At 36.9% G+C, this 11,897-nt stretch overlaps 3 protein-coding genes across 4 annotated transcripts; all 3 read left to right on the top strand.

Annotated features, from left to right (window-relative positions):
- The first annotated feature begins 267 nt into the window (after positions 1-267).
- LOC108988413 (UPF0481 protein At3g47200-like) lies at positions 268-2,016 on the top strand. The gene has a single exon (XM_018961677.2). The coding sequence runs from the start codon at positions 341-343 to the stop codon at positions 1,841-1,843; it is 1,503 nt and encodes a 500-aa protein (XP_018817222.1). The 5' UTR covers positions 268-340; the 3' UTR covers positions 1,844-2,016.
- A 1,836-nt stretch (positions 2,017-3,852) lies between these two features.
- On the top strand, positions 3,853-9,298 carry LOC108988414 (pyrroline-5-carboxylate reductase). Its single transcript, XM_018961678.2, has 7 exons — positions 3,853-4,263; positions 4,583-4,631; positions 5,607-5,698; positions 6,262-6,334; positions 7,713-7,833; positions 8,060-8,165; positions 8,868-9,298. The coding sequence occupies exons 1-7, from the start codon at positions 4,066-4,068 to the stop codon at positions 9,054-9,056; spliced, it is 828 nt and encodes a 275-aa protein (XP_018817223.1). The 5' UTR covers positions 3,853-4,065; the 3' UTR covers positions 9,057-9,298.
- Positions 9,299-9,629: 331 nt separating this feature from the next.
- Positions 9,630-11,608, top strand: LOC108988385 (UPF0481 protein At3g47200-like). 2 transcript variants are annotated; one of them, XM_018961634.2, is made up of 2 exons: positions 9,630-10,878; positions 10,960-11,608. In XM_018961634.2, exons 1-2 carry the CDS (start codon positions 9,873-9,875, stop codon positions 11,382-11,384), a joined length of 1,431 nt encoding a protein of 476 aa, XP_018817179.2. In that variant the 5' UTR covers positions 9,630-9,872; the 3' UTR covers positions 11,385-11,608. The 2 variants fall into 2 exon arrangements, with proteins under 2 accessions (XP_018817179.2, XP_035544396.1); XM_035688503.1 differs by having other exon boundaries at positions 9,630-11,608.
- Positions 11,609-11,897: the final 289 nt, after the last annotated feature.

Raw genomic sequence — 11,897 nt, 5'->3', positions numbered from 1 at the left:
CTTTTCATCAAAGTTAGACTAGAGACTGTTTATCTGATCTTGTTCCAAACTTGTCACGAGGTTCCAACCTGATCCAATTGTTTGATCAGCTAGCGACCACTTTTGCATGAACAGTAGTATATATGCTTAATTGCTTGATACCAAGCTTGCCGCAATGATAAAGTTAAACCGTGAACAACAGTTAAATCGCAGAAAGATCAGTTCTGTATATTAATATAATACCAAACTTGCTGTGTTAATAAAGACCGTCTTCACGCGGTCTATCGATCACACAGCTAGCTAGCAGATAGCTCACTAATTGCTTGGGTGCACGTACGCCCGCGCACAATTAACACACGGCATGGCAGGAAATAGGGAGCATGTTATTTCCGTGGAGGAGTTGCTTTCGAGAAAGGTTAATATTGTCGGAACCGAAGCTGGTGAAACAAGCAGAGGCCGCGACACTTCCGGCTTGCGGAGGCGGATCATTGAACTCGAAGACAAAGACTGCAGTCCTCCCAGGCCGGCCGTGTGCAAGCTGAAAAAGTTGAGGTTTGAGAAACTGAGGAAGGCAGGAGAAAGTGCCACGCCAAATAATGCAGCTCAAAGTCAAAAGGCTTCTCCAAAAATACAAAGGGTTCCGCTCTTGCTGCGAGATCACCAACATTTTGACAAGTATTTCAAACCAAGGATAGTTGCAATCGGTCCTATCCATCATGGTGAGCCAAAATACAAGCCAGCAGAGGCGTACAAGCTTAGAATGGCAAACTACTTTGTCCAAGACAGTGGTACAAAGGATGAGATTTTGTACGACATTGTTGAGAAGAACATCGAGCAACTGAGGAAGTGCTTCGACGGGGAGGTGACCAAGAAGTATGATGATCAGGCCCTCGCCTGGATGCTGTTTGTGGACGGGTGTGCAATATTACAGTCCATATATTATGTATTTAATGAATGCAAAGATTTCAAAATTAAAATCGATCATATGGCCTTTGGGCAGCAGGATTTGCTCTTGTTGGAGAACCAAGTTCCGTATCAACTCTTACTTGATTTGATGAATTCCAGCGCAAAGAAAGATGGATTGAGGGACTCGATCGATCGATTCATCAAAATGCAGAGTATGGGGGCGCACGAGGAACAAGGGACTACGGAAACGCCGACCCATCTGCTCGATCTCCTCCGGACGAGAATCATAGGCAAAAGCAAATTCAGTCCTGACCTCCCCATGAACCCTGCTGAGAAAGTCAAATGGCACAACAGTAGCTCAATTGACGTGCAGTCGTATCGCAACGTGCAGGAGCTTACAGCAGCAGGAATTTACGTGGCGCCCAGCAAAACTGGTTCCTTGACGGCCGTATCATTTACTAAAGGAGTACTGAATTTCTATTCCGGATACCTCTTGCTTTCTCCAATTATTATTGATGACTCAACAGGGCCCAAGTTCTTGAACTTGATAGCCTACGAGATGTGTCCGGATTTCTACAACAACTTCGAGGTCGCATCTTACATATCATTCCTTGATTCGCTCATTGATCACGCCAGCGACGTAATGGAGTTAAGGAATTCGGGCATACTCCACAACCTCCTTGGCAGCGACAAAGAAGTGGCTCAACTCTTCAATGAGATTGGCACCGACTTGGTTCCTGACCCAGACGCATATCAGGACGTAAAAGCTGCCATTCAGATTCACTACCAAACTAAGTGGAAGACCTGGATTGCTGAAGCCCTCCACGACCATTTCAGAAGCCCCTGGACTATTCTGGCTTTTTCGGCCGCCATGATAGTATTGGGTCTAACTTTCGTACAGACCTGGTTCTCATTCAAAGAAGACAGGGGTAATTCCCGAGGCCGAGTTCGGCGCTAGTCACTGTAAACCACTCGTTACTTCACACTCAGTACATGCATATTATATTTAGCTCATTGAAAGTACTAGTTACCACTTCGACGATCCTGGGACGACAATGATCATGTACGTCGTTTGCTTTGCGGTAGGTACGTATAACTCACTCCACAATATTATATAACTCGGGCGTGAATGTTGAGAGAGATCAAATGATATGTACAAGTTTAAATAGATAAATCTTATTCGTAAAATGTGAATTAATTCTAACATTACAAGAGTTTTAGGCTTCTTTTGTTTATATATATATAAAAGATAAATTAAAGTTAAAAATGAAATAAAATATTATTAAAATATAATTTTTATTTTGAGATTTTAAAAAGTTATATTATTTATTGTATTTTGTATGAGAGTTTAAAAAAATTATAATGATTAAATGAGATGAAATTGTGAAAACAAACGTGGCCATAGTCTTCCCCACCTATTAATGATTATGTTTAATTAAATGTTATGTATATCCACACCAAACTAGCTAGCTAACCATACATAAGAGAATCTTCACAAATTATTTTTAAACATTCTCAAATTACTTTATTTTTATTCACTATTATTTATTTACTATTCAATATTATTATTTGCAGATGATCTTAAATACTTGATCATAACATCCAAACAGAATCTTATTTGTTTGAAGCATGAACCACATTATATATATATATGTATGTATGTATGTATGTATGTATGTATGTATATTTATGCTTATATGTTCGCATGAATCATGAATTTGTCTCTGATTAAATATTGACTCCAAACTCAAGATGAAAAAGTTTGAAAACTTACATTAAAATTTTATTTTTATTTTTTTAGGACAAGTGGCGGGCCCACGTTATACTTAGGGGGCCAATGCCCCCCAAAAAAAATAAAAATTGAAAACATAACATATCCCCTAATTTTTATACATAATTTTACAAATATAGAAGATGCTCCAAAAAAGAAAAAACTATAATCTCCATACGCTTTCTAAAATTTTCTAAGATAAGAATCTCCATATACCTAGAGATACCTCTCTCTATTTTTGCAAGCCTTACACCCTCCTATCCCTAGACTTCATATAAGAGGTGATAAGATTGTGAGGTGGGAGAAACCAAACATTGGTTGATGCAAAATTAATGTAGATGGTTGCTCACTTGAAAACCCGGGTGCTTCAGGAGTAGGAGGTGTCGTTTGTGATCATGATGGGAAATTGCATTTGGGGTTTTTTGCTTATATTGGTTGCGGCTCTAATAATCATGCTGAGGTTATGGATTTGCTTCATGGCTTGAGGCATACTAGGCGTATGGGTTTTGATTGAGATGGACTCTAATTTGATTATTGACTAGATTGGAAAAAGAAGATGTGGTTTATGATATTTAGAAAACTATTGGAAAGAAATTATGAGCATACTTGGTCAAATTCGCTTCACATGTTGATACATTTATAGGAAATATAATGCCGTTGCTGATTTTCTAACTAAATTTTGTGTTAAAGGGAGTCATATTATTTATTTTTCTGTTTTGGATATGGTGCTAAAGGAAATAATACTTTTTTTATTTAAAAATGAAAAAATACCATGAATATTGAATAATTTATTAATATGGAAGCTTGTTGTAACTTCTTCCAGAAAAAGTAATAATATTTCAAATTAATACTTTTGTTGCAAAGTATGGCGGAGAAAGAAAAATCTTATTAATAAGTTTAATAAATACATATACGATATAATTTGATTTAAAAGATATATCACTCAAATATAAAATATTTTTTAATTTCAAGTATTAAATATTTTGATCTAATCATTATCTAAACACACATATACAACTTTTTCAAACTTAAATATAAAACAAAACAAAACAAAACAAAAATACAATTTTTTTAAATAAAAATAATATTAATTTTTCTTTTAATTTTATAATTTTTTTATTATAAAACATGATTATAATTTCCCTTTCAATAAAATATTTTAACTCAAATTATTTTATAAAATTTTATCGCAATTTCTATTCCTATCTCTTGCCGTTAATGTTTTTTTAAAAGAAACTCTGCGTACGAGTCCCAATTAAACTGGGACGAATCTTCATTTGATTTCTCTCAAAAAAGGCGTTCCGGTTAATCTGCAATTCGTAGACCCTGTGCAGTCTGCACTTCCTAAGTTCACTCCAGTGGTTGGAACGCGTGGTTGAACCGCGTGGTTGAACCGAAGACGACGTACAATGGAGCTGTTTCCTATTCCGAGTGAAACGTACAAGCTAGGGTTTATCGGAGCGGGGAAAATGGCGGAGAGCATCGCCAGTGGAGTGGTGCGATCCGGTGTTTTGCCTCCTTCCCGTATCATTACCTCTCACTCCAACCCCGTACGCCGCGACGCCTTCGAGTCCTTCGGCGTCACTCTTCTTCCCCGCAACGAAGACGTATGATTCCCCTCCCCCCTCCCCCCTCCCCACACTCCTTTTCGTTTTTGTCCTTATTTCCCCTAGTTTGAAGGAAAAACGGAAATTAGTAATGGAGTGCTTCAACTGAAACCTTTTTCGATGCTAACTGCGAAGCCAATGTCAGGTTTTGCACATTTTTAGGATGTAACAACATTGCTACTAGATAAACAGAGCCTTATGTCTTTCTTTTCTTTGAAACTTGGCTTTCCCGCTCAGGCAATTTCTTAAGTTCGGTGTGCTTCGTATATGATATGTCTATTTTTCTATAATTATATCGGTTACTTTCTCGTGGTGACAGGTGATCAAAGACAGTGATGTGGTCATTTTCTCTTTGAAACCTCAAGTTGGTATAGCCCTTGTGTCCTATACTACGCCCCACTCACAGTTTTGGTTGTTGTGTCTGCACTTATTATGTTCTTGAAATTTAATTCCTCTATTTTTTAGGTGCTCATTGTGAATGTTTAATTGAAATTTGTTTCTCGTTTATGTCTCAAGAACTCATCTTCTGGGGAAATATTTGGTTTTTGGGCTGTTTTATTCTTTCTAATCCAACGCTTGGAAACATAAGTGCAGAAAAAATTTACGTTCTGAGATTTTTGAACATCTGAGTTTATGAATGCGAAGGCTTTGTAGTGAAGAATAATGAATTTGGGTTTGCTTTCCTTTCTCTCTGTTTTTTTTTTTTTTTGTGTTATCTGTTTTTAGATCTACAAATTGTTACATTCCTGACAAGTTTGGGGACTGAGATGAGATGAGAATTTTGTAAGTAGTAGTAAGATAGATTGTGAATAGTAGTGAAATAGTTTGAGTTAATGTTTTATGGGGTTTTGAGAAATTAGAGAGAAAAAGTTGAATAAAAAATATTATAAAGTTAAAATATTGTTAAGATATAGTTTTTTAATATTATTTTTGTTTGGAGATTTGAAAAAACTGAATTGTTTTTTATTTTTTGTTTAGAAGTTTGGGAAAGTTGTAATGATTAGTTTGAAAGTATTTGTGTTTGAGGTGATGTTTGGAAAGGAGATAGGATGAGATGAGATGAGAATTTTGGGATGAAAACTTTTTCCAAACAAGTCCGTCTCCGCGCCCCCTTAAATTATATGAATTTTGAGTGGTGAAGAATATTGAAGGATGAGTTATTGCTTGAGAAAAGTTAGCATACTTGATGAGGTGTTTTTATGAAATTCTTATTAATCGGGTGTTGCTCTTGTAGCTCATATCAAAACCAAATTCTAGACTCATATGGATGATAATTATGTAGATGCTTTTGTTGTGAGTTTACTTATTGGATAATCAGTTTTCACATTTTTCTTTTGCTTTAGTCAAAGGTGTACTCTTGCAGTTGAAGCCACTATTAACAAAAAAGAAGCTTCTGGTTTCTGTTGCTGCTGGAGTCAAATTGAAAGATCTGGAGGTTTGTGAAAGTGAACACTTCTTACTCTATGCAAATTTTATCTGGATGGGCTTTTTGAGTCTCAAAATAGCCAAACCTATCCATGATGATCAATATGAGTTATCTACCAAGAATATTAGAAATACTCATCCCTTGTCACTGCCGATGTCGTTTTCATCTCTCATATATGACTTACATGGCATTCTCAGTTAGCGAGGCCCAGGATTCTGTATGGCCCTGTCACTGGCCTAATGGTAGAACTACCACCGTAAAAATGTATCTTATTGAGTGAATTAGAAATTGGCCATTTTTTAATTTTTTTCCTCATCTTCATCTTTATAATTATATTTCTAAAATATGGTATCCTGAGGTCGATCTAGGAAGACATTTGGAACCAGCATCAGTTTTCAGAATATGTTAGATGAATGGGCACAAATGAACAAGGCTGCAATATAAACCTTCTTTATTAAATTTGGTTTCATTTATGTTCACAAAATATCTGTTCATTCTCCAATCTTATGTGTTAGCACACATCCTTGATTTTCAAACTCTACATACTTCATTGAAGCGATCTCTTTCATTAGGAATGTGCTGATCAAAGCCGATTTATAAGGGTAATGCCAAATACTCCTTCAGCTGTAGGCGAGGCAGCATCTGGTATTTTTTTCTCTTCTTTTATGTTGTTTAATTTATAATTATTATCATCTTGATCATGCAAAATTATCATGTTAAAATCATACTCATTTTACTGAGTTGTATATTATTTTTCCTCCTGGCTTTCGGTTAGGACTTAGGGTTACTCATCAGCCCGCACGTAGGCAACTTTGCTGTGCTCACATATTCCCTTGTTCTTTTGTTACTATTCCCTTAGATATAAAGCAAGAGCTTTGCCTGCTGTAAGTATCATACATTAAAGTAGCAATGCATTCTGTGAAGAATCCAATATCTCTAATGAAGGGAATGTGAGTATACTGTCTTATTCTCAATTACTCTCAATTTGCAGACATTGTTGAGGATTTATTTTCTCCGATTGTTAAGTGTGAATGAATTGTCGAGATGCTGTTCCCGGACACATGGTGCCTATAAAAAAAAAAAGAAGCGTGAATGAATTTTGTTAGACAAAAGTTTATGAGCTGGAAGTCACTGCAGCTCATCATGATGGGTGCATTTGTGAATGTCACCTGTTCTTTAAAAATTTGATTTAAAGGAGGGGCATGCATTTCTACTCATTCGGTCGGTCAAGAGTATGGAATGTTGTGAGGTGAAGGAGATTTAGTGTGCTCTGTGGATTACTATTGTTCATTGTAGTTAGAAGGCTAAATTCTGCATCACTTTCAAAGAGTATGAGAGCATTACATTCTACTTGTACAAGGTAAATGTCTAACAGTATGAGGCCAAGTTATGCCTTTCACTCCGTTCAAACTTTTAGTGGCCTTTTGGAATAACTTCCCTAGATACGGACTGCAACTCTTTGCTTTCCATGTGGTTTCAAATTATGTTTTTTTTTTTTTTTTAATGTTGGTGTCACACGCATGCTTAATTTTTTTTCCCAAAAAAAAGGAGAAAGAAACGAGACGATAGTATTCCGAAAGGACGAAAAATTCTGGGAAAGATTCACAATGTCCACAACCACTCATGGTTGTGGTAAAACGGATTTTAGCAAGCTTTGATTAGGCTGTATATTGTCAACTGCAAGCTTACTCTTTAGCCAAACTGTCTACCTATGCAAACTGGGACTCCTCCCAAACCACCCTATTCTCATGGTGATGAGATCTCCCCTTCATTTTATCCTGAATAGTAATAAAACTAATGATCAAAACTCGTGCCATAACACATTCATTAACTCATTTTAATGAAGGGGGATTAGGGGCTGAACATGGATTTCTGGTCATAACAATGCCATTTTCTTCTGTCACATGTATTTTTCCACTCAAATCTTGTAGTTCTTGTTTGCTTTACCTTTTGCATAAAATTTGTTAAAAAATTAGAACTTTCATCAAAATGGTAAGGTCTCTAATATACTTGAATTACATAGTTATGAGCTTGGGAGGATCTGCAACTGAAGAGGATGCGGACCTAATAGCTCAACTATTTGGATCAATTGGTAAGATATGGAGAGCTGATGAGAAATTTTTCGATGCAGTCACTGGTCTGAGGTATGTGGCATCTGTCGTTATATAAGAGCACCTTGGCACACTATTTATATTTAATGGATTCAACTATTTTATTCAGAAAAGGTTTTTGGGTTCATCAAGCAAGAACAGCATTTGAATTTTTGTTGACTTTTCTTTTACCTATAAAAAAATTATGCATTTGTATCTATAGGGAGATTAGGTAACTACAATTTATTTTAAAATACAACATTTTCCCGGAAATGTTCAGTGGCAGTGGCCCAGCATATATATTCTTAGCAATTGAAGCTTTGGCTGATGGAGGTGTGGCTGCTGGTCTACCACGAGAACTTGCACTGGGTCTTGCTTCTCAAACTGTTAGTCCTTCTCTTCTGTTTTTTATTTTTTTTTCTTTTACAAAAGGAAATCACTTATTGTTGTAATTTGGTGATGCTTTTACTGGAACTAGGATTTTATTGCTCTCTGGGAATTTAAATGATAGTACTTCGTATAACTTAATTGCAAAACTCTTAACTGGAAGTCAAGAGTACTATAGCATCAGTCTGCCAGAAATTAACTTGTATTATTAGCTGCAGAAGAGTAAGACTTGTCAAAAAAATATTTGATCATTGAGATTGCAGATTTTTTGTTCAAATTAATATTTTTAAGACATTATTTGGAATATTACCTGCATTTATGTAAAATACATGATACTTGTTGGACTGAAATGTTGATACCATTAAGTAGGTACCGTGCAAAATAAATGATGTATAAAAAAAGAGGAGTTTCATAATATGAATTTCTTTAGGTTCAGAATAGAAGTATCTAACGTGCTCAGGAGAAATACCTTTCACGACTTTCACTGTTGCTACTCTTTACATTACGCATTACTTGTTCAAATAATCAAATTAAAGAGTATCTTATTTTTTTATTATTTATTTTTATTTTTGGAGGTGGAGAGACTAGCAAGGGGAAGGGCCAGAGTAGTTAGAAGTAGATTTGCTTCCTTTTTACTTGTATATGCCCTTCTAAATGTCAGCCATATCATCGAGCAAGTGAATTCCTTGTTTCTTTTGCAGGTATTGGGAGCAGCATCTATGGCCGCTAAAACTGGGAAGCATCCAGGTCAGCTCAAAGATGATGTTGCATCACCTGGTGGGACAACCATTGCTGGTATTCATGAGTTGGAGAAAGGTTGTTTCCGGGGAACTTTAATGAATGCAGTTATTGCCGCTTCGAAGCGCAGCAAAGAACTTTCCCAAAGTTAGTCATATGCATTTCTTTCACAACACTGGTAAATGGTGATGCCGGTATAACGTTGGAGTTTGCAATTATGTTTTGTCTTTTTTGTTGAGTTTTTACTAGGTGATCTTTTAGTCATTCTTCAACTTTTTTCTTAGAAGAAATTGCTTGGTTTAATAAGAAATCAATACCAATTTATAATAAAATTTAACTTTTGCATGACTAGAAAAAGAAAAAGGGAAATTGAAAGGCCAAGTTAGCATCTGTTGAGCAACTTTGTCCCCCTTTTTTTTATACGGTATTTGATGAAATGCTTTAGTCACCAGTGGACTTGATGGTAAAAATGAACGAACTAAATTTGAATGAAGTGATACAATAAATTAACTGGATCACGAAGAGTCTTATTAGTTTGGAGTAAAATAGGTTCTGTGATGCTTGTACACCCTTGTCATTTGATAGGAGCAGTAAAATATAACCGAAACTGTGGAGAATTATTGAACCGAGTCTGGGTTTCTCTGCACCAGCCCAGCCAGCCAGCGAAGCAGGTATTAATAGGATTTTTCTATTTTCTAGGCCAATCTGGTATTTATATCCAATGAACAATTTGAATCAAATTTAATTCACTCACGAGCTTGTGTAGAGTAAAGTGAATCCTGTATTGCCCAAGTGTCAAGCGATACTAAGCTTGACATACCAATAAAGTTCAATATGCCATATTCCCCCAGATCGATTGAAAGGTTACGTCAGTCACACAACTGAATCAATCGTAGCACGATTTAAACCCGACAACATGGACGGATGGAGGCACTGCATTCGTAGAGAAAACCGAAAAATATAGAGCAATGGCTGACATTAAGATAGACATACGGGACTCACTTTCTCATAATGAGTGGTTCGAGAAGTGCATAAGGAGCTATCGGATTCAAGATAAGTCTAGAAGCAACCGACCCAAGATACAGAATGTGCCGCAGATGCTTAGACTGATCGAGTCAAACAAGAAGTGCTATGATCCGTTGGTGGTTTCCATCGGTCCTTACCACCATGGGAAAGCTGAGCTCAGCGTGGTAGAGGAGTATAAGTTTTTATTGACAGAGAAGTATCTCTCCAGGACTGGATCAAATTTTGAGGATGTGTGCAACCAAGTAGCCGAGGTGGCTAAAGAGGCAAGAGAATGCTATAAGGGGGACTTGAAACGAGAGATTAAAAAGGATGAGAAACAAGAGATTAGCGACGAGGAATTCACTCGAATGATGTGTCTTGATGCTTGCTTCATTCTGCAGTTCATGTATTGCACGGTGAAGCAGAAGCGTGGGGAATTGGGAATGAAAAGAGACATCATGGCATTCGTGCACCGGGATCTGTTATTGCTTGAGAACCAACTCCCTTATCTAGTCCTCAAGAAGTTGATCTTGACGTTTAAGTTTAATGACGGTACTGATGACAGCGAGAGCATTATCCACAAATTCATCGAAATGACTCAGGCCACATCTCCCCATCGAGTCGTATCGTTCAGGGAAAGACTTTGTAAGTATATTTCTTCTAAAATTTGTACCGGATCAGTTGCCCAGGATGTGTCAGTGAACAGAGAGATTGGAGAACCTGTTCATCTTCTTCAAATCTTTCGCGAAAAACTCATCGACACAAATGCAATAGAAGACGGAAAATCTAGTTCAATACGGGAATTGTTCGCCTCATGTTTTGGAAAATTCAAGAATTGTTTGACATACTTTTGTCCAAAAGTCCTAATACAAAATGGTCAGGATGACGAAAAACCTGCATCAATCAGTGGCTGGTACTCCTATCGTTCAGCCAGCGAGCTTAAATCAGTGGGAATACATTTCAAGCCTGGTAAGACTCGAAACTTTAAAGATGTGAGTTTTAAATCAACCTTCCTGGGTGGACAACTCACACTTCCTCAAATAACTGTAGACGACTCCACTAAGTCCCTACTGTTGAACATGGTAGCATATGAAACATGCCCTGATGCCCCTGATGACTTTGGAGTCACTTCTTATGTTTGTCTCATGGATACACTCATTGACACGGCTGAAGACGTGAAGGTGCTGCGATCCAACGGCGTGCTTCTTAATGTTCTGGGTAGTGACCAACAGGTTGCCGACCTCTTCAATGGAATAGCCAATGATTTGGTGCCCAATCCCGATACTTATTCTCAAGTTAAAGCTCTCATGGAAACACATTATAAGAATAGAGTCAACATTTGGATTGCTGATTGGCTGCATACGCATTTTAGTAGCCCTTGGGCCATTCTGGCATTCGTTGCTGCAGTTTTTGCCATTACCCTCAGTTGCCTGCAGACTTACTATGCAGCCAATCCACCGAATGGTTCGTGTTGATCAGAGAGCTGCAGACTTGGGGTGGCCGGTTGGGTCACCTTTTTTTATGTAAACTACCGTGGCCATTGTCCCTGCCCTGTACGTGAGTTGTTTTGTGTGTTTTGTTTTCTCCCTTTTTTGAGCATGAAGGTGAAAGTATTTGTCATGTAACATATATATTTGTAGATTGTTTGCACATTGTTTTGGTATGTGGACACAAATAACAATATCTGGTTTTGGCATCATATCTATTAATCATATGTGTGTATAAGCTTCTCTTTCCATGTATACAAATGGGTATTGTGGTTGTACGTGTTCCATTATCTTTGCATCTTCTCATTGATAAATTTATGAATGGGTGCTTGCAAGTTGAATGTTACGTAATTTGAAAGGAGCTTCTCTATTTTTCCCTATATAATAATACAACTAATTAAGTTAAAACTATGTATTTTAAGTTTAAAAACGTGTTTTATAGGCAAAACATTTACGAATAGTATTATTTAAAGGCTTTTACATCATATATCATTCACATGA

Source organism: Juglans regia, chromosome 3 (genome assembly GCF_001411555.2).
Source record: "Juglans regia cultivar Chandler chromosome 3, Walnut 2.0, whole genome shotgun sequence".
NCBI classification, from domain to species: Eukaryota; Viridiplantae; Streptophyta; class Magnoliopsida; order Fagales; family Juglandaceae; genus Juglans; species Juglans regia.
The sequence above is the reverse complement of the archived record's forward strand: the minus strand, read 5'-3'. Positions and strand labels throughout refer to the sequence as shown.